The 25837-nt window shown below is 38.8% G+C and overlaps 1 protein-coding gene across 2 annotated transcripts in view; it reads right to left on the bottom strand.

The window, feature by feature from the left end:
* Positions 1 to 2291: 2291 nt before the first annotated feature.
* fa2h (fatty acid 2-hydroxylase) overlaps positions 2292 to 25837 on the bottom strand; it is a 35271-nt gene continuing 11725 nt past the window's right edge. For both annotated transcript variants that reach the window (XM_044126067.1, XM_044126068.1), the window contains exons 2-7: positions 10880 to 11005; positions 7460 to 7602; positions 6409 to 6509; positions 6161 to 6333; positions 5420 to 5672; positions 2292 to 4488 (exon numbers count right to left, since the gene is read on the bottom strand). In XM_044126067.1, coding sequence (XP_043982002.1) covers positions 4421 to 4488; positions 5420 to 5672; positions 6161 to 6333; positions 6409 to 6509; positions 7460 to 7602; positions 10880 to 11005 — 864 coding nt within the window. In that variant the 3' untranslated portion in view covers positions 2292 to 4420. The remainder of the gene's footprint in view (positions 4489 to 5419; positions 5673 to 6160; positions 6334 to 6408; positions 6510 to 7459; positions 7603 to 10879; positions 11006 to 25837) is intronic.

The following is a 25837-nucleotide window of genomic DNA, read 5'->3' as shown; positions in this document are numbered from 1 at the left end:
CCTGCCTGCTGCCGGTTTTACAGTTGCAGTAGTAGCTCAGGGTCCTACTGCCCCACAGCTGGCACTCGCTGAAATGACATCTGCAATGAGTAGGTTTTTGAAATTATTAAAAACAAATTCAAAATATAAAAAAAATCCCTAAGATGTTTATGAAATGAAGCATAGTCGGTCCACAACCTCTGGTGGCAGGCAGCCCCTGTTTTCTATCTTTTTAAGAGCAAATCAAAAAAGTTGTAATTTTTTCTGTAACATTATATGTTGTGTGTTTAGGGGGTTTGTCCAGTTGAGTCTCTAACCAGGAGGAGGTTGATGCACCCCTCCTGCACCCCATGACATCAGATACACCAGCAGCACCGTGCTGCCACCTAGTGATGCTCCAATGGTTCCTGAGGCTTTGGAGCAACACACCAAGTTAAGTGAAGCTCTGTGGAGTCAGAGATGAATGGGAGCATCTAAAGCAACGAAAATACCAGCTTTAACTAAAGAGAATGGTGATGATGTTAATAATAAATCCTTGCAGTAATTTTAAATGAGGAAGAAAGTATTACATAAAATGGCAAACATTAATAAACATGTAATTGTAATACATACATGGGCATCTGAATGCTAGAAGTGAGCTTATGGTTTTGCTCCCTAATTTTTTGACCTAAAGAAATCTGATGACTTCCTGCAGTCTGACAAATTGGCATTCTCTTAATTCTCATTGTACCTCTTTTATAAAAAATAATAATTAAAAAAAAAGTAAAAATTGCAAAATTTGAATCAACCCCCATTTATATCTCAGGTTGTTCGATCCAGCCTGCCATTTGAATATGTCAATGCTATTAACTTCTGGTCCAAATCCTGTCTTGATAGGTGATCCAGTCTCGTCTTCGCTTTGTTTGGAGGTGATCAATCTTCTCCAGTAATGACCACAAGTTCTCATTTCAGTTAAAGTCTGGATTTTCCTGACCATATGTCCAGGACTTCTGTGCTCTTACATGTGGACCAGCTTTCTGCAGTTCATCTTTGTACTTCCATAGAGTTGGTTTCTTTGCTGCATTTCTTGTCCAAAGCTTTTAGCCTCAACTGTGCTCTCACACCCGCTTGCTGCTGATGCTGAGCGAGCTCTGCGCTGGTGGGGATGCAGTTTATTGGCCTCCTGCTGATAAACTTAATTACGGTTCTCGCCGGACACCTGGATATCCTAAAGATTTATTCACTGCAGCTGAATCTCACTTTGAAGTTGTTGAGGTCATTTTGATGCAAAGCGATGACGGCTGCACACTTTTTTTCTTTGGGATGAGGTAATCATTGCTTAGTCATCCAGGATGTAGCCCACCTTCCACTCAAAGACCACTGGAGATGGCCAATGGCCAAAGTCTTTTAGTGAGATTATGGCTTATATATAATGAAATGCAAAAAAAAAGGATATTTTAAGAAGAAATATCAGGCTTCTCAAAAGACTGATCATTTCTATGCTTTCTACTTAAGGGGTAGGTGTAATGGAAGCTCAGAGTGCTTTGATTGCTGCCTTCAGGTCAACTGCATTATTGGTGTCTTCGTCTTGACAACAGTCCATGCAGTCTCTATGGGGTTCAGGTCAGGCGAGTTTGCCGGCAGATCAAGAACAGGAAAACCGTGACGATTGCACCGGCTTATGGTACCTTTGGTGTGGGCAGGTGTCATGTCCTACTGGAAAATAAAATCTGCATCTCTATACGCAGCTTGTCAGCAGAGGGAAGCATGGAGTGCTCTAAACATTCCTGGTAGACGACTTCAGAGAACACAGTGGACCATCAGATGACATGGCGCCCCAAACCATGGACTGCGGGCAGCTATTCTTTGCCTCTCCGTTCTTCCTCTGGGACCCCAATTTCAAAATGAAATTTCATCTGAAAAGCCAACTTTAGAGCATTGAGCAGCAGTCCTGTTCTTTCCCTCAGATTAGGTAAGTTGTTTCTGGTGTCTCTAGTTCAGGAGGGGGCTTCACATTGTGTGTCTCTTGATGCACCGACTCCAGCCTCAACCCACTCCTTGTAAAGTTTTCCAAAATTCATGAATGGACATTTTCCAACCATGCTTTTTCCTTCCACTCAACTTTTTATGAAAATGCTTGGACACAGAAATCTGAACAACCAGCTTCTGGACATCTGCCCAGTCTGGGAGACCGGTCACAGCCCGACACCTTTGCAGGTGTTAATTGGCAGTTCAGGGTGCGACATCAAGAGCTTGCATTCTGCAAATATTTGAGCTGTACCCATTTATGAGATAAGATCTGTTCTTTAAATGAATCACAGGAAAGACCAGTGTCAGAAATATACAGACGTTTATTTACAAACATGTCTACCTTTGCATAGAAATTTAAAACTCAAAGTAAACAGACTATTGGAAATTTATGCTGCATTTCTTTTAGCACAAAAAAAGACAAGTGAAAATCAGAAGTTTTAGTTTTTCACATAAATAAGATTAGTATGTCTTTAAAATTAAAAGACTTCAAAAATACATATTTGTATATTTTGGTTCTTTGGAATTAAAAATACCCCATTGTTCACAGTTCAGAGATTAACTCAACCCTTCAGTGAAATCTTGACATTTTTACCATCTATAAAGACAGAAAAAAGGCAAAATGACACATTTTTGGAGACGGATCAGTTACAACTCATCCCTGTTCGCCCCCAAAACTTTTTGCTTCACATTTTTATTGAGAAAACAAATGCAACAGTGATAACTTTGGGTTATCTAAAATAGATGCTCTTTTTATACAATCAAGCTTGTAAAGGCTGAAACTTTTCATAAGATAGTTTTGTAAGAGACTTTTGCATGTGCTATGCTTGTAAATCATTTGAGTTATGCTCTGCTCTTAAGTTGTCTGTTCTCCTTTCTCTGCTGTGCTGAGGGAGCCGGCTGAAGATCGGCCAGTCGCCGCCAGGACGTCCTGCTGTCGAGTCAGATCGTTCAATCGTCACCCTCTGCAGGGATGCGAGGGGGTTTAATAAACAAGGCGCTTCACACTGAAGTGGAACAAAAAAAAAAAAAAAGCAAAAACCCAGGCACAAAACTGTAAGGCTCCTGTGCCTCAATGAAGGCTGAAAAATTCAATTTGAATGCATCACTGTGATGTTGAGGTCTTTGAAGCAACCAGACAGATTCTGGTCCCAAACAAATCTTTTAACCTAACAGTGCAATACAGGATGTGATTTATTTGTAGTAATGATTCCTGGTAACGATATTTAACTAAGCTAAGATGTATTTTAGTCAAAAATCTTTTATTCTGAAAACTGTAGACATTTATTTCTAAGCCTTATTTGTAGTGATGGTCAATTCCAGCAATGTTACTCGTTATGATCATTTAAGTTATTAGTAAACAGTTCTACCAGTTGCCTCTAGATGGCAGTAGCTGCAACTGTGCAGCTCATACTAGAATTTTCTTGGAGAAAAACAAAACTGTTTTTAGGGTGCTTGGTCTTCATTGGCCAACTTGCTTAAATATGGGCAACCATTATTATTATTATTTTTTTCTTTCAACAAACGGTGTAAAATTCCCCGTAACCTTTGACCCCCGAGATCCCCACAGCAGGACATCCACCGGCCTGGCTTCATTCCTTCAGCTCCGTCCCTACGACACCTAAAAACACTCGTTAAATCCACTCACACAGAATCCATCCATTGATGCACAGACGTCAAACTCCTACATTGAAAGCATCTCCTCTTTTGTACATAACATCTTAAAAATATATAATATTTTTTTGTACATTTCTGTGAAATCAAACAGGGACAAAAACAGGAAATTTTAAAGTGGAATTGTGCTCATTTCGAAGATCTGGAACAGCAGCTCACACCTGCAAACTACAGTAAAACCTCAACCCTGCTGATTAACAAATTAAAACCCGACTTTGGAGTTGATCAGGACGTCTGAAAAATATTGTCTGTTCTCAGGTTTGGTCTCCAGCGAGTTTGGTCTTGTTGCAGGGAGAGACGGACCTTCAAACTGGAAGGATACTGAATTAACCCAAGTTGGTTCAACTGGTAAGATAAATCATTGATGCTCAAACACTTTCTCCAACAATACCCGTTGCCACATCCAACCACCATCTATCACTTTCTTTTCCCTCTGTGCTTTAACCTGTTCAAATGGTTCTTAAAAATTATTTCCACATAATCCTGAAAGACTATTAAAGCTTTACCCCCCCCTTGCTCCTGACTGGCAATCTGTTTAACGTTTGCTTGATTAATATTGGCACAAAAGGGCAAAAACAATCACATTGAGAATAGAGATCAGACTGGTTCTCACACATTTGTACGGCTGATCTGCAGAAAATGAGGCGGCTGCCGCAGCATTATGGGTGCTGGAGGGGTTGGGGGGGTTATAACAGGTGGACGGGTCACTAATTAGGGAAGCTGATAAGTCCAGAGGCCCTTGAGGAGAGCCGTTCGTACGTTAGAATTTCTCGTCAGGAATGACTGTGTTGAAGGGATGATCCCAGAACGTTGTAGTGATTCCAAAACCTGCAAAGAGAAGCGTCACAAGAGAGAGATCAGAAAACGGAGTGATCGTAGTTTAAAGAACCATAGAAATGTTAATGGAGTGAAGCAGTAGGAGGCAGTTACTATCAAAAACAAAAGCAACATATTAATCATTTAAACGGGCTGTCGGCTTGACTCCTAGTCCGGGGGTTTTCAAATCCAGACCTGCAACTTTTAGAGGTCTCTGCTTCAACACCCCCGAGTCAAATGATGAGATCATCAGCTTTATTCTGGAGAGCTGGACTGCAGATTGAGGTGATTCAGACATGTTGGAGACCAGCCCTCATGACCCCTGCCCTTTCCCTTTAGACCTGACTAAAGACCTGTCTTTTGTCTGCATTGAACACAACAGGGGAATATTCTGCCTCATTCTAAATTTTATGAAGAACTAAGATCTAATTTTTACAAAAAACCTTTGGAAGAGGAAGTAAAGTCAACACCAGATTGTACATTTAGGCATGAGGAGGCATCCCAGCAATAAAAGGCTGCTAGGACATTAGTTACCTGTGGCAGAAATTTTAGAAATTAGTCGCGTAGCTCAAGTTTGTCTGGTTTTCAGCATTTAATCAAATAAGTAGGGAAAAAATGAGAAGAATTTATGAATGGCTGGCTCTGAAGTTAGGATGAGAAAGCTTTACAATAACCTGTGCCAATTAGGCCAAATGTATCCCCTAATTGTTACTCTTTAAGTATTTTCTCTGGAGCAGGAGGTCAAAAAGACCTTATAAAAGAAATCATTGTGAACTGAACAGCCACAGTCTGATAATAACAATAAACTGGGTTGAAGTCTTACAAGAGTGATAAAAAAAAATAAGGTTCCAAAACCACATCTAGGTCCAAACTGATTACAGGTGAAGTATTGGCAACAATTTGATTGTTTCAATTTATGCAACACTTAAACCGATTTGCTCACCTGATCTCTGGTGCTCAAAGTGATGTTTGACATGGTAGGCTTTCAGACTGTACAGATATGAGCCTCTCTTTGGCGAGCCATAGTGAAGATAGTAGTGGATCATGTCATACACGACGTAGCCGCACAGCCCGCCGACGAACACCGACACAGCAAGGGTCTCCGGCAGCGTCTTGCAGAGCGACATGTAGAACAGTCCCACCACTATGGAGGCCAACCCAGGAGGAAAGACCAGCCGAGAACCATCGTAGGGAGACTGGAGAGAAACAGAACCAGAAAAAAAATCTGTGAATTTGCATTCAGTATACTTTACTCAGACAACCTGAAGGAAATCCAGTGCAACAAATTATTTTTAGTGGTGACCTAACTGTGTGACATTTAATCATTGACTGACAGAGCCGTTTGGTCTTTCATAGTATCTGCATTTATGAATAAAATACCTAATAATTATTTGCTACTTTCTGTTTGTCACAAAATCAATGTAAAATACATTTAAGTTTATGGTTTTAATGCAACAGATTTGAAGAAATTACATTTCTGAATCAGTTTAAAAACATTTTATAAGCCTCAGTAAATGCTGGTGCAATTAATTAAAAAAATAATAATTAAGTGTCTTCTATAATATGAAGCTTTAATTTTCGGAAAGTCTGCAACAAATGTTTAGATTTATTTATTTTTTGACCTAATGAAAGAAAAATTAATCAGAAAAAGTGGTTCATGACCAACAGATAAAAGCTTTTATACCTTATGGTGCTGCCCGTGCAGAAGGAAGTGTATCGTAATGAGGTAGTAGTTATGAGCCGGCGGTTTCATGTGGAAGACGAAGCGGTGGATGCAGTACTCAATGAAGGTCCACAAGAACCAGCCCATCATGAACAGGACCGGAAACGCATGCTTAGGGATCGGTACGGAGAAATCTGCAAATCCAGACAAGCAGCGATGAAGATACTGCTTGTGCGGCATGAGCAGCATCACACAGTACTGCCTCCTACCTGAGGTGAGCTCTATCCTTGTGTTGCCCTGAGCCAGGGTGGTGTAGCACTGCCAACCAAAATAGAAGACAATAGGAAGCCAGACTACTGGGACCCAGTACCTGTAGCAACAAACCAGAAAGAATCATATTTGGACTGTACAGTATTCATTTACAGTCTGTTAGGATTTTGGTTCAATTATTTTCCCCCTCATCAACATTTGTTTGGTCCCTTAAGTGAGAGAAAGAATACATCCAGTCCAAATAATATTTTAAAACTTAAAAAAATCAGGCTCATTCAAACACAAATTATTCCATTACTAACAATACAGTATTTGTTTTATCATCTCATTTATTTATATAAACCATTTCGAGAGATTCTAAACCTTAACCCTAAATAAATCTTATCCTGAAGTAAGATTTATCTACTCCTGTTGGTCTCTCATTCTGCAGAGACCAACAGAGAAGGTTTTCCTGGTTGGCTGAAAGTTAAGAATCTAGAGAAATATTTCAGAGACCAGTTAGTCTGAATTGTGATAAAATAATCTCCCAACACATTGAGCCCAGGGATTCCTCAAGCCTGTGTGTTCAGCCCATTTCTGTTCATACTGTCGAACACACATCTGCACCTTTCACAAGGGAAAACCTCATTGAACTTGCAGATGAGATCGTAGTCAGAGGACTCATTCTGGAGCCTTAGATGAAAGGAAATTAAAAGATCATGGGTCGTGCCAGTAGTCAGTGAATATCAAATTCCATTTTTAAAAAGTTTAAGATTTTTAAGGAATTTTAGGGAAGACAAAATTTAAAACATTAAACAGGTTTTATGTCATGTTATTTCATGCTTAATGTTTAAACCTTTAACTTTGTTTAACAACTAGGTAAAAAAAAAAAAAGAAAAGTGGTTAAATTACAAATATTGAGTTTAGTAACTCTTCTTGTTATAAATTCAAACTTATATAAAAATTCTATGAACAACAAAACAAATTGGATGCATTTGTAGCAAAAGGCATCTTTCAAACTGCTTAGGAGATGAATATGCTATTTTTAGCATAATAAGGAACATTTATTACCAGGACGTTTTGGTCGCAGCTTCCATGAATGGGTTTCCAAATAGTCGGATGGGTTTGTCAACTGGCTGGTGAACCCATGCATCATATTTCTCTCTCAGGTTGCCGACCTGCCAGGCCAGAGGTTTCCGCCAGTCCACCAGATCCTGCACAGACGCACAACCAAGTTTTAAGTAAGAGCTACATATTCCCTCCAGCAGGTGGCAGCAGAGAGTTAAACGTTCAGGAAGCAGTCTCATGGTAAGTGTATTTGTCTGCGTGCGATGCTGCAGGTTTACTTCAACCCAATAACGATTGTAATAATTAAAGACTTTCAATGAGTCCAAAGGCCGACAGGCTGACAATTTTATTTTATAGCTCCTTGTGCTGTCAGTTTTGTGTGGGCCACACTGCTCAGTGTGGAGTAGCACACTGATCCAATAGTCAGTTGTAGCGTTGACAGAAATGCTTCAGCTTGGAGAGGTGAGATGGAAAGTTGGTCTGAAGCTAAACGCGTTTAATTCTGATTTTTATCTGCAAAGCTTAAAGAATTTTAATTGTGGTTTAAAAGATATTGATCAAACCTCAGATGATGGGGAGTTTGTTCTAAACCCTGATATATACACAGAGAAATACAAACATAATACCACAATTATGAGAAGCCCTGATCATTTCCATATCCACCTTAACAGTGAGCTTTATGTAAATATATGCCCAAACACACTCAGCTTAGCTATCTGGCACTTCTCTTTCTGGGAAAATCCAGTGACAGCAGCTGACTGCTCTGATCAGTTTTTCAAACAGAAAAACAGTGCTATACTAGGAAATTAAATTAAACAAGCCGGTAGAGTGAGTTCTGTGAACCAACTGCTTTGTTACACTTGTCAATGGAAAATACTTTATGTGCCATCAAGTATCTACATCAAGTTGAACAAGGAAAAAAAAAAAAAAAGAAGTGAAAATGTTTGTCATGTGGTAAAGAAAAGTACACAACTCTTGCAACTTCCTGAAAGTAATTGTATCTTAAAGAAACAGTTTAAACAGAGAACAGTTCCCCTGCAGCAAGCAGCAATTGGTGTGATAGCTTGGAGAACCAGAAAAAGTCTTAAAAAGAAGGTTTATTTTTATTTCTTTCTTAAAGGAATCAAAAAATATAGGAAATGTCCAAATTATAGTTATTCCAGGCTGCTGATCTTTTTTAAAGTTGGTCCAAATGCCCCCCCCAAAACTTGTGAAATGGCGCTACATCATGCTCTCTAGTCAAAAGCCATCTTCAGGTGTTTAAGTTGTTTATGTTTAAGTTTAATGATTCATGGAAAGTAGGGTTTTATTGCTCATTCCTGAGGTGGCGGAGTCCACAGTCACAAAAGATTTATTCCTAACAGTAGAAGTTTGTGTCAAAGTCTGAGGGTCAACATCTCCACAAGAAGTTAAAGAGGCTAAATGGTTTTATACTTAAAGATTATTGCATGAAAAATATTTTTGTTACCATTTTCTCAATTTTTGAACACAATGAGGATCCTTAAAGAGTCCTTCTGATCCTACGAGTTCAGCTAATGCTGCTCATACACGGTCATTCACTTTGTGTCTAATTGGTTTACTGGGATTAGCCATCATGCATGCAACGTAAACATTGTTCACCTTGGAATCATTTCATCTGGCCAACTGGGTGGCAAAATACATAAATATTGTTCAAACTTCACATCATGGCAATGTCTTCAATGTTAATGATACACTTAATTTAATGAATGCCCACTGCACAATTTAATAATTGAAAACTATTGCCTAATTTTTCAAAGGCGAGGTGATCTAATATGAACCGTCACGTGTTTGTCACGTGAGAAGCAACACAAGGTAATAATGTTGTGTAAAAACTGTCGCAGTGAGGACAAATACAATGACACACAGTTCTGGCCTGGAACCCAATGGAGAGATCTGAGATAAATGAGAAACCGACTGCAGCGGCCGCCAAACTGTTTCACCACGTCTGCAGTTTGATGGCAGCAGGCGGAGTTAAACAAACGCCTGGTGAATTTAACCCAGGCTTGACAAAATCAAACCAATTGCCGCTCTGTGAGGGGAGTGTCCTGAAGAAAGGCTGGACGTTACTGGGAGAACATAAAGCCTGAAGTGTCCAGCTGTCTGACCGTTTTTGCTTCTTCTTTCCGCAAAGCAACAGCTGAGAACTCTGTTTGGGACAAATGCTTTGGGAAGTAAGCCACACCTTTGATGCATCTCGTAAAACATTGAAGAGTCTAGAATGTTGCTTCTTATTTAATACAAACGCTGCCTGGAGATGAAAAAAAAAAAAGCCAGTCAGACAGGTTGAATCTGTCATGGACAGATGTAGGTTTGTAGTGACCTGGGTTTGCAGCAGCGAGTGGAAAAACACAATTAAAATCTCACCTCTCCAGTGAACAATGATAGCATTTGCATGAAAATGGATTAAGGGCCCATTTTCTGACATGCCATTGGGTGGCAGCTAGTGTGTTTCTCACATGTTTGCACATGCCTCCATGTGACAGTGTGGGAAATTCAAAGTCTACAAACACACCAGGGCCGTTTGAGAGCGGCCCGGTTCAGTAACCCAACGGCTGTTGACCCCAAACGGGATCTTCTGTTATTTGACCGGCAGCTTAAATCCTCAATTCAGCCAATTTAGTGGACAAGACTGATGTAGAAGCAGCACTGTGGAACGCTTGAGCCACTTTTGATTTCTTCCAAGCAGCTAGAGTTTATTTGTAAATTTTTTTTTTTAAAAAAACAGCTTTATGGACTTCAAAAGGGTTTTTAAAAATTTTGGATTTCAGCTGGTTTTTCCAATTTGGTATTTTATTAGATTCAGCCAAAGGGGGAAAAAAATGCATACTTGTTTTATAGCTCACTTCCTTCTTTGTGTCCTTTAAATACAAGTCACTGTTTTATATTTTAGATGATAAAATAAATAGTAAATTCTGGAAACTGATATTTTTGAGAATCTAGACATGCATGGCTGCTCTGTATGATTAGTTGATGAGCTTTTTGTTTGCAAATTAGCATTTGTTTGATCTGAACAAAGAAACCCCTGATTGCTATAGTTTGCATCCACTGAAAGATTTTTTTTTTATCTCAGACCTTTATTTGTATTTTGATGTTACAAAGTGGGAATCTTGTGAAAACTGTTGAGAAAAAGCTGCCGAATGCAACACAAATCTCAAATAAAACAAGATCTGGATGTTTCGTATGAAAGTATTTAGTGTTTTTATACGTTTTATCTTTTTAAATGCCATTTATAGTAACAGACTTTTTTGTTTTGTTACTCAAAATCCATCCAGCCATTGGGAATCCTAACAGTTTGGGTTTTGGACATCACCCGCTTGCCGTTTCTCTCCCCTTCAACTTTAGCATCCTTGGATACAAAAAAAAAAAAAAAAAAATGAGGGATAAATAATGTTGAAAACACACCTTGTCCAGATCCACGGAGCTGCAGAGCTTGTAAGGGGAATTCTCATCCTCATCTTCCATCTTACTTGTTTTTTCTGCAGACTTCTCTGCTGCCTGTTCACTGGCTTTTCTTCTCACTCTCAGAGTCTAAAAGGAAAACAGGAAGCGGAAGAAAACACATTTAACAGGTGATGAGAAATACAAGAAGTCGGTTAATTGGCAGTTTTTCTACAAGACTATAAAAAAATTAAATAGGGTATTTTTCTGCAAACAAAAATGGCTGCACAAGTAGTAAGGAAAGAGAGAATAATTGAAAATGACTCCTAATGATTGGCTCAGGATGAACAATGTTCATGTTTGCAATGAGCCAGTCCATTTGCTCATTCCATTCTGACCTTTGCTCCTCTCTCCTGAATGTAAAAGCTATTTGTTATCGCTGCTGCTTATGACCTGCAACAATTTACAACCGGTGACCATTGAGCAGCTACGTCAGCTATTCCAGTTGCCAGGATTTTCAAACAGCGCGACGCTTAAACGTTTTCTCATTTATGTTTAGAAACCCGAGTCATTTGCCGGTTTTTAGAGTGCGAGTTGGTGCTCTTAAAGCTGAGGCGGTAAATTCCTCCTGCGAGTTTTAAACGCGTTTGTCCCACTGCACATCAGATTTAATCAGATGGGTCATTAATACGCAATTTAAGAAATGAAGACATGCAAAGAAAGGACCTTTAATAATCATCTTTTTAATGCACAAGAGCAGCAGCTCTATTCTAAACTCTTCGCCTTATCTTTAAAGATGCCCAGCTCTGCAGAACATTCTCCGTCATGACTTCTATCTCATGACCATACATAAGGACTGGAATGTCGATGGACCAGTAGGTTAAGAGTTTTGACATCTTCACCACTACATACCACAGCAACTCGCCCGTCCATCTCTATCCTACAATCACTTGATAAGAAATCAGAGTCCGACCCACAACCTGGAGGGTCAGTCCACCGTTTAAGACGCACATTAAATCACATTGCTGATCACGAGCCTAATTATAACATCTACGCTAACGTAGCCCGACGTTTTTACTTGGTATCTCCAATGGAAATATATATATATATGAATTAATGCTGAAATGATTAGGAAAAAAAAACAGATGTAAACAACTTTAAATACCAGATTACAGGTGCAGTGAATACTAGAGTTTCTCCACAGTTTGAGTCAAACATTCTGTACTTTTCCAAGCTTTAGATCTGTTGTTTTTCCATCCAAACTTCACTTTGGATGTCTAATAGACATTTATACAACATTCAGTTCCACCACTGGTAGCAGCATTGCTGCCATGCAGCGAGATCATCATGGTTTGTGGGGGTTCTCCCCAAATACACACATCTCTCCCAGATGAGTGGTTTATCACTCACTCTAAACAGGAATGAGTGGGTGTGCAACCCTGTGTGAATTAATGGGGTGCAGCAAATGGATGGTGGTTAAGAAGTAACCTTAAAATAAATAAAACAATCTGAATGGATGGATGCAACTCGGGTGAGTGAAGAAAGTCTGGGAATATAAATACCTTCAATATTCTCCATTTTCTTTAACCAGACCATGTTCAAAGATGAGACTGTGTTGGAACCCTACTACTACTAGAAGTACTACAAGACAAACTCACTGGAACATCTAATGAGCTTTATGAGATGCTGCTGCACATTCTTCAGGTCTAGTCTGGTTAAATATTCATCACCAGGCTCCTCAGAGACACATGCTCAGAGTTGGCTGTAGTTTATTACAGACTTTGCTTCTGCAATTTAACACCCACTGTTGCAACTTTATACCTCATCAGCTTGTTGTGGCAGAAACAAATAAAAGGCACGCATTTGTTTACTAAAGTCTTCGGTGAATTTGAATTGGTTGTTTTCTGCAACAGTTCCTGCTTGAAATAGTTCAAATTCATCAAGAATATGACAAATTTATGCAAAACAAATCAAAGCAGCCGGGTTACATTTTCTCCTGATTCATCCTGACCTTATGGAAACCCAAACATCACAAAGATTAGACAAAAACATTAACACTGAATATAGAGCATCTCTGATATGCAATAACTTCCATGTCACATTCGCCTCAACCTAAAACATTAATAGGATGACATTTCTGGTGCAAAAAAAAAACTTTCTGGTTATGAAATAGTTAAGTTCCTGTTGTGTTTTATCATACATCTTTATGAACTTAAACGAAGGGCAAAGTTCATAAACTAGTTTGGGGAAAAAATATATGAGTCCAGAGTTCAGTCGATATGAGATTCTTGTTGTAGAAGAAAATCGGCACTATTACACTAAAACAGAAGGATTTATTGCTGGGTGGTTCTGCTTCAGTGATAAAGCTGATCCATGACGTTTTGTTGTTACAAAATATCAGAGATTTTGATATCGTTATTTATTAAGCAAACATAAAGTCAAAATGGAAAGACACGGGCTGCTCCATCCAATGTGGAAAATGACCATCAGGTGCTACTTATCTCACACACTGATCATCATCATCATCATCATCATCAGGAACCAGCTCGATGACACCAGATATTCTTTCAGTTTGCTGCTGTGGAACATACAGATGTGTTTCCGCAATGCCAAGAGGAAAAGTCAATAGCAATGTACTTAGAGACGCTGCTGTTGCGGCTCATTTTACAAAATAAATACTTTTTACAAGTGCAAAACTCTTGAGGCAGGACTTGGACCGTTTCTGCAAATTTACCCCGAGGTCAGACTGAGCAGAATGATGAGAGAAACTCAAGACCTCAAGTTCTCAGTTAGCCAACATAAATGTTGACATTTATGACGAGACAATAGCCTATTCGATTAAACACAAAGGTTTCTTGGTGTCCCATAATTAAAACGCACTCAAATATGCCTTTTTCGGTAGCATCTCCAGGAGGAAATCTTTGCTCCAAAAAGAATATAGCAGGATGCCTCGTGCTTGCATAGTTGCCTCTGAGGGAATAAAAACTTGTGGAACAATGGGCAGATGAGATCAGAGTAGAAATCCTAGGCTTAAAGCACAGTTCAACAGCTCATACCAAATGACGCACAATTGTTTTTTTTGTTACAAAAGAAATACAGGAGAGATGCTCTGGGCTCGTTTTATAAGAACAAGTTGGGAGAAAATCACCAGCAGCCCCCTCACTCCTGTTATGCTGCACAGTGGTGGAGGGTTGATGATTTAGAGATAAATTCAATTAGTACTTATTTTAACTGTATAAACTACTCATGTCTCGAAGCATTTGTCACTTCTTAGAACTGCAGTCATAACTTGAACACAACTTCTGCTACAGGAACCAATGATAATATCAGTGAATCAGGAAATAAAGCAACGAGTCTTTAATCCAAAATTCAAAAAGTGATCGTTCTCCTCCGACTTCAACAGACCAGTAATATTTCATTACTCTTAAGTCTTATAACCATGTTGAACTTGTAGTTTGTGCTACATCATCATGTCCACTGTGAATAAACCGAACATTCGCCTCGTGTCACTGATCCTTTTGAGCAGGTTACACAAAATACCAGACAATGCTACGAGAAATGCCAACAAATGTAAGATTTTTAAGTATTTTTGCTATGTAAATGTACACAGAACATGCAGTACATACATGTACCATCATGTGGGTGTAAAATGAGTCACACACACCGATTGGTTTTAGTTTATGTTTACCTATTGGTGCTTCGTGGATAATCTGGAACTGCAGGGACAGTTTTAGCTCTTCAAATGAATTTTCGGGAACAGAAATTAATTGTAGTCAGGTGTTGGATTGTAACTTCAATTAATAATGAAAAATAAATAGTTGAAGCATAATCGATCATGATTTGCCAAAAGTTAATAAGAAAACAAAGAAAATAGAAAACATCAAAGTTGCCTGTGAAACACTTTGTTTTAGTTGTCATTTTGTTTCTCAATAAATGATCATTTCGATGAATTAGCAAGTAAAAAGTCCCAACATTTGATTGTGCAGAATGAGTCAGCATGATGTGACTAAAGAAGAAAGGATGTTTTTGAGGGTTTTCAGCAAAGGAACAAAGCAAGACAGCAAAACTATGATGAGAACAGAGTCATGTGCAGCTGAATCAGAGACTGAAAACATTAACAAAGAAAAGAATTACACTTGAGGCAACATTTTACTGGAATTACACCAACTGTGATGCAAATAAAATCAGGGGGAAAACTTCACGTAGACAAGAGAGATATCCCAAGGAAGAAATTACAACTTTAAAAAAATTAAAAATCACTCAAACGATACAGGCATTAAAGAGTCCATTGAGTCCTTTCTATTTGATTATCACTTTTTGCCAATAGGGTTTAAGATCAGAGATTTACAAATGTAACCCAGTCCAAAATAAAGGTACTTTGTATTGAGTTAAGTTCATGGAAGGAATCATTTAGAATGTGTTAAACATGCTTGCTTAAATATGTTAAAATTGGGGGAGAGAACTGAAACATGCAGGATGCCGGCCCTCGAGGACCCACTTTGGGCACCCTGGTATAATAAGTTAAAAGAATTTGGAAAAATGTACTTAAAACCATTTTATAGAAAAGTAATCTTCACCATATTTTATTTTGAAGGGCTGATGTTTGTAAGAGGAAGTGGGGTAGAGCAAAGCAACTTTACTGGTCCGTGGTTGGCTGAGGGTCAGGAAGTGATAGGAGGGTAGAGTGGAGAGACAGGAAGTAATGTGCAGTACCGGTATATAGAAATGAGAAAGGAAAGAAATGAACCATGCTGATAAAACGTGGTGGAGTTAAGAAACGAGTGTTTTTGCAGATATTTAGGCTTTCAACTCGACAGTCTGTTAATAGACTTTACACTCTTGTTTGCAGCTACTGTGATAATTTCAGACCAGAATTCACTGTACAATAGGTGGAATGTCAGGTAATGCTCGCTAACGTATTAGCATTCATTAGCACAGTGAATGGACATCAAGTACTGTGAGCTAACTCGGACTTAACTAAGACTTAACTAAGGTTTCTGTGGTGGGAGCGTTCCAGAGTTGAGCCTAGTGCAGAGAGATGAGTTTACACAGAGTTTTGTGACTGTGCTGGAGGACTGTGTCTGTGTTTCCTGAATCCTGTGGACTGAGGGACTGGCGAAGGAGCTGAAGACTTCTTGCCAACTGGGAGTAAGGACAGGTGAAATTCCAAGAAGGTTCAAGTCATAAAAAGTCAAGTCCAGAGTGTCACGTCGGGCTGAATCACCAGCAGCTGTCATGGCAATGCACACTCCAAATAGACGCGTATTAATGTTTTTGCTACAGCTGTGGAGAAAGCGGACACATGGCAAGTAAATGCGGAAGTCCTGAAAATCAAAATAAAGCCATTCAGAAGTTTATTCAAGGACTCAAAAAACCTAAAACCCCAAGAGCACAGTCTCCTACCGATGAAAGCGTTGAGCAGTGTGCTACGGTGAGAAAAGTGTACAACCTGTTGGGCTGCTAGAAGGGCTATTAGGGCCACCGTCCTTGGAACCTTTAAAAATTAATGGACAGTTATGTGATGCCCTATTAGACAGCGGTTCCCGGGTTACCATCATCTTTGAAGTACCTGTCTGACAGACCCATTCATCCCGTCAGTAAACTAGACATATGGGGTTTGAGGGATTCAAGCTACCCATATCTCAGCTAAGTGATAGTAGATAAGAAAGTGGCTGGAGCTCCAGCTACTTTGTCAGTCCTAGCTCTGATTTGTCTGGATCCACCTGGTCCAAACCAAACCCCTGTCATCACTGGCACCAATGCAAAAGCCAGTCTTCCAAAACGCTTGGCTCAGCTGTGTGAGGAAACATCTGAGGTTCATGTTCAGACATTAGGAACACACGGTCTTCTGCCTAGAGATGCAGAAAGAAATTTGGATTTAAAGGAAGAGAATGAAGAGATCAGATGTATAAAATGGGAGGGTCCTGGAGACGTGACATTTCCTGCTGGGAGTAAATGTAAAGCATCTTGCAGAGTGGATGTGGAGAAGCATCTCCCTGATGACATCTTGGTAGTGGAGTCTTCAACCATAAATCCCCTTCCTGCTGGTGTGTTGCTACAAGCCATGGTTATTCCAAGTAAGGCTGTGGAAGTGAACCAGATGACCTTATTGTTCCAGAATGAATCCCTGAGAGACATAACAGTTCCAGCTGGCACTGTTGTAGGATATCTGTGCGTCACTGATGTTGTCACAACAGTTTCCAAACAAAACACTGTAAATTCAGGATTCGAAAATTTAGTAAATTTTGGAGAGTCACCCGTTCCAGAACAACGGGAGCAAAGACTTTGTCAGAAGCTATCTGAACAAGCATCTGTCTTTTCTCTGGATGAGCTGGATGTGGGACTAGACAGACTGAACACAATTATTTACAGATCCCTCCATTTCTAGTTGTAACACGGTAAAATCAAATTTAGCAGATATTAATGATGCACGCTGTCATATTGAGCTATTTTTCAGAATAAAATTCATTTCTGCAAGTTATAATAGAGGTCTAATCCCAACTCAAATCCCTTTAAAGTTTACACTTTATGATGAGAAACAAAATTGTTAAGCCATAAATGCATCCACATCTTTGCAGGCATCACATGCCAGCCGGCATAGACAATACCTGCAACAGAGTCCAACTGATTTTGCATTTTATGTCACGAGATGGTTTTCTTTTTCAGTGAATGGGGAAAGGGTTAGAAGTGATAATGCATCCATATTTGCTCATTAGGCAAATTTTCAAACTGTGCCACCAGGTTGTGATCCAGGAAAGTCTCGGCAAGCCTTTTTATTTTTAGTTATATATGACTACACTTTTGAACAACAAAGTAGTGTGCTGTCAGGCTGCAGTAACTGGAGAGTAAAAAGTATAAACGATACAATTTCTTTCACTTTTATGCAATAAATATATACATTAGGTGTGAAAACGCTTTGTGCCTTCAAGATTTTATTTGTTGATGCAAGCCCTGTACATTAGTGGCAGCACAAATAATTTTCAACTTTGTGCATGACATTTGTAATTAGCTGTTAAGCAGTACTCAGTGTGATCAGAGAAAACTGTTTAATTTCCTAGTTGAGTCTGACCTGAGCATCTGGTGAAAAACGGTAATCTGCCTAAAAATACTTATTCACTCTGCACTGCTATTTGTGAGGAATCAAATGTTGAACTGTTTCACTCAATGAGCAAATTGGTGCCCCCAAAAAATAAGGTCAGTATTTTCACATTATGAGAGAGAAGTTGTCATAGTAACAAGGTTGACACCCTTAGAACAAACTTGGATCTCCAGTAAAATTAAATAAAGTTTGTGGTTGTAAAGAATGTCTAGCTGTAATCATGCTAGACAGACTGAAATTTAATTATTTACATTCCACTCCATTTCTAGTTGTAACACGGTAAAATCAAATTTAGTTTTAAATAACATGGATTGGTAAAAATGTTTGATCTCAGGAAGCCAAGCTACTTTTATCGAGTCACTGGCACACAGGCTTTACTTCATATTTGGTTTTTCAGTGGCTTACTTTGCATTTAGTAACATCTCATAATGATTTAACTTAATTTCCTATCGTTTTATTTAGTATCTTAACCCATTTATTTACAAATCCATGAAACAAGTTGTGACAAAACTGAGGTTTCTACAAAATATGAACACATGAACCCTTTACAAGCTTTGCAGGACTGGAGAAAGCTGGTGCTATTGACAATAAATACTGAAGCACCCCAGAGGACTGATCAGCCCACACAAAGACAACGTGCAACACAAATGTTGTTCAGCTAATGGGGGGGGATAAAAAGGCTTGGGAAATTTTTGGAGTCTTCAATCCGAGATTAATCTTACTGCTGTCTATTGCAAATACTGCCTGCGCATACATAATCCTCAAAACCCTGCTTTTAAGAGATCTTTTAGAAAAGCAAGTAATCAGACAGAAATCAGTTTTAATTATAAACTCACAAACATTTATAACCCAAAAGGAACAGTGGTCATAAGATGTCTAAGACTTCCTCTTTATAGAGACTGAAATGTTGCTGAGTACAGACTATTAAATAAAACAAGATCAATTTATGTATAAAATACACTTGAATCCATGTTAGTTTTCTAAAAAGCACTGTGGCAGCATTCCATTAAAACTCAAGAAATCCTTAAAACGGGTCAAACTAGGACCGAGTCTTGGGTTTCAGACACAAGCAGGCAAGCAAACAAAGCAAGTCAGTGTTGGTGTCATAACATGAAAGTTTTCTTTGGAAATTTAGAGCTTGAATCTCATATTTTATTACAAGATGTAATCCAGCATGTTTAGTTACACTAAATGAATAAAAAAAATTCACATTTTTTTACTCATCTCTCTTTCAGTTGATGCAACTCTTCTCTTTAAGTCTATATTAAATTCGACACCTAACGTGACATTCATTACTGTGGGACTATGAAGCTAGAAAGATTTTGAGTCTACATACTTTTTGTTTGAAAAAGAGTATTATTTGTTAGCGATAAAGAAAACAGGAGGGAGTTTGTATTGGATCCAGAAGTGCCTGAGTAAAGGACCCAGACAATGAGTGTTATGGCAACAATGTTGACATTACTCTCACTTTATGCTGGTCTACTTATTGTCAGGCTGAGAAATACACCTATTAATGGGATCATAATGGAAAGGGACAACGTTGAGACTTTTAAAACCCTGTTACGCCAACAAAACTCTTTGGACTCTCACCCCCATTTGTTCAAGACAATAATTTACAGTTAAATGGAACCTTTTCAAAGTGAACAAAAACAATCTTAAGAAAAAGCACCAGTGAGCTCAATTTACAGAGAAAGCAAGCTTGAAGAGTAAAATAGAAGGCGTGCTCTGTCCCAGGAGGAAGAGGAGGCAATAGCATGAAAGAATGAGAAAAACAAAGGGGACAGTAGGAATGGGGCGGCGATGCGACCTGGTACCATCACAACACAGAAACGACAGTCCGGTCCACTGGGAGAGGAGGATGAGGGACGAGGAAGATGGATTGAATGGATGTTTTTCGTTTGTGACGACAACCTGATAGAACACCGGTTTAATTAAACAATTAAAAACAAAACGATGAAAAGGGTTTAATGCTTTAAATGTTGTTCTTTCTTTCTTTGTTGTTGTTTTTTTGGGGGTTTTTTACACCCTGGATGACTCTTCAATCTGCTCTTGGAGTTTTTGTAGGCCAAACACCCCTCTTCCATTGTTTCCTCAAAGCATTGTGTCTCAATACAAAGTGACTTTGTTTCTCATTTGTTCCTAAAATTCTAAAGGTTTATCTGAAACATTCAAGTAGAAGAAACTCCCCCCCAGCAGAAACCTGACAAATACTTTTTAACACCAAATTTACAAGCAGAGGAAGCAAAAGAGTGAAATTAGGCAGGTAATAAAGCAACTGAACAGTGTGGTGGTGAGTTGGCTCAAAGCTTTATCATTTGATTAACTGGGGTTTATCAAATGAACTAGGTTACTGAACTGGGTTTAAATTCTAGTTCAGAAACTTTAAATGAAGAAAAAAATATTCTTGGAATGATCCACTTCACCTTAATGAGGCTTTAAAGTCTTCTGTAACATTTGTTTTTGATACAGCCCAAAATAAAAAAGGTGCTATAAAAAATTAGTAAGTGAAATATTTATTTAATCACTGTGTGGTTGGAGGTTCAGTTCTCCAATGATACAACAAACCATTCAGTTTCCAAAGCTGTTGTAGTGTAAGATTAATGTTAAACACAGAACAGTGCTATGTCATAATGTTATGCTGATTGATGAATTGCTCTTTTGAAGTTGGATTTGCTTAAATCTAGGATTCTGTTAGGAACAGATGTGTTTTACTGCAGTTTCTGAGTTTAGATTTTTGGCTTAGTGTGGGAACCAAACAGATTGCAAGAATATTTTGTCACTTTAAAATGTTTTCTTTCTCATTCCCTCATTACATTTTATTGCTAAGCTTTTTATTGCCACAGATAGGGACCCTGTTGGACCACAGGACTCTGTACGTGTGAAGGTTAGCGTCGTTTCTCCTGGGAAACAGGATATTCAAGCAGATCTGGCTTTGGTTGGTTTGTCAGGCCAATTCTGATCAAATAGTATAACATTTATGAAACTACTGAATGTTTCCTCACTGTAAAACCTGATTTATTCATTCATTTCTTTTTTTAAAAAATATTCTCATGCCAATATTATGGCCGACTTTGTGACAGAATTGCTCTTCAGGTTAATATACACACACGTAGTTTGACTCTTTCCAAACATCTGAGATGATAAATGTAAGGAAAAAGCACCTTGTTTATGAATGATCATTTTTAAAAGACAAGACAGGTGAAAATCAAAATGAGCTTTCATAACATCTCTGGTTACAAAGCAGGCAGGAAGGGCGGCTCAAATAGACCCAAGTCTGGCTGGGGGAGTTTATTACTTCAATAAAGATAGGATGGTGTAAGAATGACATTAGCGACTGTCATACCTTAGAAACTACGCATTTTGTTCCCACAGTCAGGGTTGTGCAAGCTCACACTTTAGAGCAGGGCTGGGCACTCCTGGTCCTGAAGGGCCGGTGTTCTGCAACTCTTCGACGTCTCCCTGGTCCAACACACCTGAATCCAACAGCTGAATCACCTCCCAAGTGCAGTCAAATTCTCCAGAGTCCTGCTAATGGCCTCATTATTTGACTCAGGTGTGTTGAAGTAGAGATGCATCTAAAGGTGACAGGACACCGGCCCTCCAGGACCAGGAGTGCCCACCTCTGGTTTAGAGGAACTTGTTCAAAGCATGGATGCACTAATCGACCAATTTTCCCTGCATGAACTCTGATCAGTTCTTGTCAAGTCAAATCCTTCAAAAATCAGATTCCCCCCCCACCCGCCTATTAATTAAATGCGTCAAAGCCAAAAACTTCCACCATTTTCCTTTTCATGAATGTACTTTGATGCAGCTTTCTGAGTGGGGAACAATAATGTTATTTTTTTTTTATTGTTGTTTTTGGCTGCAAAAATGTCATTAGAATTTGGCTGGTCAGACCTGAGAAGAAAACCAGAAAATGGTATTTCCTAGGAAAGGCCTGATCAGTGCAACATTAGTTCAAAGCTCATTGCACACAGAATAAATAAAGCTAAGCTGCTCTCAATCAAAAATATTTATTATAGCCTATTTTTTTATAGTCATAAAACAATGTTAACCTCATGTCTTAATGTTTAATGCAAACCAACAATAATGTTTAATGCAAACCAATTTATCTCTTCTCCTTGCAGCTGAATAAAACCATCTCTGGCAAATAACCTCAGATATACCTATTCCACACAAGGTCCATAAGCATTAGAGATAAAGATGCAACATAAACCATAATTTCAGAGTCATTTAGACTTTAGCACGTAATAAAATATTCAATTTCACCATCAAATGTTTCTCTGCGTGGCGCAGTTGGTAGAGCTGTTGCCTTGCAGCAAGAAGGTCCTGGGTTCGATTCCCGGCCCGGGGTCTTTCTGCATGGAGTTTGCATGTTCTCCCTTGCATGGTGGGTTCTCTCCTGTCAGGTTAATTGGTCTCTCTAAATTCTCCCTAAGTGTGAGTGTGTGTGTGCATGGTTGTCTTGTGTGTCTCTGTGTTGCCCTGCGACAGACTGGCAACCTGTCCAGAGTGAACCCGCCTCTCGCCCGGAACGCAGCTGGAGAGGAACCAGCAACCCTCCTGACCCAATTAGGGACGAAGGGTGTTCAGTAAATGGATGGATTCTCTGCAACTAAAGATTTTTACTTGCGATAACAGAAGGTTGTATTACTTAGAGACTTTTCAAACCTACATGGAGATGTTCGGCCAGAACACAAAGCAGAGAAAACCAAACAGAATAATCAGCAAAAAAAAAAACAAAATAACACAAACTTAAATCATAATAACTGTTGGAGGGCTGATGATGTGGGGTTATTTTTGCAACCATAGAACCTTAAACTCACTGAGTCGACCATGAACTCCTCTGCAGTACAACGGATATTGGAGAGGTCATTTGTCCGGCAGCTCAAGCTCACCTCAAACAGTGGTGAAATTACAACAGAACGACAGCCTGATGAGATGCTGTTGTGTGCAGAGACAAATGTCAATAAGCCTTGATGAACTGAATCAATGCTGGAAAGAAAAATAGAAACCGTGATGTCAAAGTATGATTCATTGGTTTCATGAGATCTTGAACAACAGGTTGAACATATTTTATCCACCATGGCCCCATATCTACATTTATGATCAAATTCATGTGCTGTCTGAATACGAGAGTCATTTGTCTTAAAATAGTCACTCACTCTTGGAGTTAAATATATAGACTTGCATGACAATGAACTGAAAACAAGTTAATCATTGATCACAATGACATTTTGTTAACCTAGAAGCTCATAAACTTGACAGCTGTATACTAAATGAGTCCAAAAGGGTTTGTTTATTCCTATTAATTGCAGCAAAATGAAGGATTTTTAGAACTTTTTTTAGTCATAATAACTAAACCCAGACTGTGGTCAAATTGAAGAATGATAGGATCAGACGAGAGAACATGGATAAAAGTAATATAGGTGTGTACAAACATCACAACAACTGTACAAGCATGTTTGCACTTTCGTACTTGGGTGTGACAGCAGAATGTGTCCAACGTGAGATCATTGTGGAAACAACAGGACAAAGGTTCCCACTTTTGACGAGTTTTATAACGATGAAACAGCCGTAATTTTGGATGATTGGTTCTCACCGATACAGAACAAGTCACCAAACTGGTTTAACTACAAATAAAGAGGAAAAACACCTTCACCAACACGCTTTAAGAAGCTTAAACTTTAAAATTATCCTTAGATCATTTTAAATCAGTTTTAGACTTGATCGTGAACTTCTTCCTGCCGAGTTTCATGACATAACCAACTATAGAGTGAACTAAGAATATTACTGAACAAATTAAGGATACTCAATGTCTAAGAAAAGAAAAAAAAAACAGCCACACACTAAGTTCTCAGTCATTTCCTTCCACAGCAAATAAAATTTAACAACAATGACATCAGCATCAGAGGATCCGGCCACATGTCGAGGTTGCACGCTCACACAGCAGGTGACTGACTAACATCTCTACTGTTTGGTTTCAGTCACACATATTGCACACCTCACATCTACACATGTTGACCTTTTTGCACCACAACACTTACTCTCTATTGCTGAAACGCCTCAACACTATAGTTCCTCTACCATAATTTATCGTGTCAAAGTAACATGTTGGGCGAAAACTATTCAATGTTTCGTTAAGGGAGTCAACACATTTTAGAATTAGAGGTTGATAATCAAAGATTTTCCGCTTTTTTCTTTAAACTCCATAAATTTAGGTGCTGCTATTGATCTCAGATCTCAATCTGGATCCCCAGAGTACTCTGTTCTGTATGCTTTAGATGTTTAACAGCTCAGACACACCTGATTCAAAGGAATGAATTACCTCAGCAGCTTTTTATCAGGTTCTGCACAGCTCTGTTTGCATTCCGGTTCAGGGTTTCCAAAAACTATTTCCAAGCAAACCCTACTGAAAACCAGAATCCAGAACAGGTCAAACAACTAAAGTTAGAGTTGCTGGAGACCTCACCTGTTTAAACTTTTGTTGGTCTCCACATCACCTTCAGTTGTGTAGTTAGTGAGGTCTCTTTTCAACAACTAGCCAATAATTTTAATTCAGCTTTCCTGGTTGAGGGAAACCAGCATGACTGCCATATTTGTGTTTTGACTGGATCAACTAACTGATGGAGGTTATACAAGTCTGAGGACATGCATCCTGTATCTGTTTTTCATAATTATGGCTTAAATGGTTGCTATTATTAAATTAATAGAAGGTTTATAATCTAGATAGAGCTGCAGAATCTAATAAAATGCAGTCATTATCAAATTAGTGATCATTAATTACTGGTTTAAGTGACTTCAGCAGTGACAGGCTATTGCATTTTATGCAGCTATGCATCTTTTAGGTAATTAAATAAATGGACATTGTCTGGAAAACAAACAAGGTTTCGATAAATAATTTTTGCATATTTATCCAAACTTGAAATGACATAAAATTCCACACTTTTAAGACGGCAAAGGAACCCTAAAGACTCCAAATAAAGACTTCTTTATTTTTACAGTATTTGTCTTTATTCTGAGTGGCATGTTTGTTTACGTTTGACATTTTACTTTTCAAACTTTTCCTGCCAATTCATATTTTCTGAAGCATACCTTTAAACTGAAATAGTGTATAACAAACATATGTATCCACACAGTGATATGGTTTACAGCTGTATAAGGCAGAGATCTTATAAATAATAATGACAAACATTCATTGTTTTTGTCTTTAAAAACAAAAACAAAACCTTGAGTCAACTTCCCCAACAGCACATAATGTATGAATGACAAATGTAAACAAGGCTTAAGTTGTGCAAAGCCAACAGGCCAGACTCAAAAACTAAACCCGCGTGTTTGGTTTCAGTTTACTATATATATGGCTGAGTTGCTTAACAAGGGACGCGAGATGCAACCGAAAACAAATGATGGAAGGCGAAGAGAGTGAGGGTGACGACACAAGAATGAGCGAATGTTTGCAAATAAGAAACTGGCCTCCCCGACTGAAAAAACCCGTCCAACCTGCGTGACAAGGCCTCAGGATTTCACATATTTTTGTGGCCCCTCTCTGTGTGCCTGATCTGAGCATGTGCAACAATCAGAGGCGCTCTGTAGCAGCGAACATGCGACCAAGGTGTCATGTTACCACACACAAGCACACGCAACCAAATTGTGACAAAAAAAACACACTGCGAATCCACTTAGTGCGTTTGGTGTGTGAGTGTTGCATCTAAAGAGAAGAAATTACTGCCAGACATTCACCTACTGTTCTCCTGGATGAAATCAAGGTTCATTGTAGAGGTAAAATAAATCATTAATGAACTTTATAGAGGGATCCTGTTTTAGTGCTGCATGCAGAGGGCTAAGATAAATAAACTGTAAGCTGCATCTCAAACTAGTGCGGA

This window comes from Gambusia affinis, linkage group LG08 (assembly GCF_019740435.1).
Source record: "Gambusia affinis linkage group LG08, SWU_Gaff_1.0, whole genome shotgun sequence".
Classification (NCBI taxonomy): domain Eukaryota; kingdom Metazoa; phylum Chordata; class Actinopteri; order Cyprinodontiformes; family Poeciliidae; genus Gambusia; species Gambusia affinis.
This window is presented reverse-complemented; position numbering and strand designations above follow the sequence as displayed.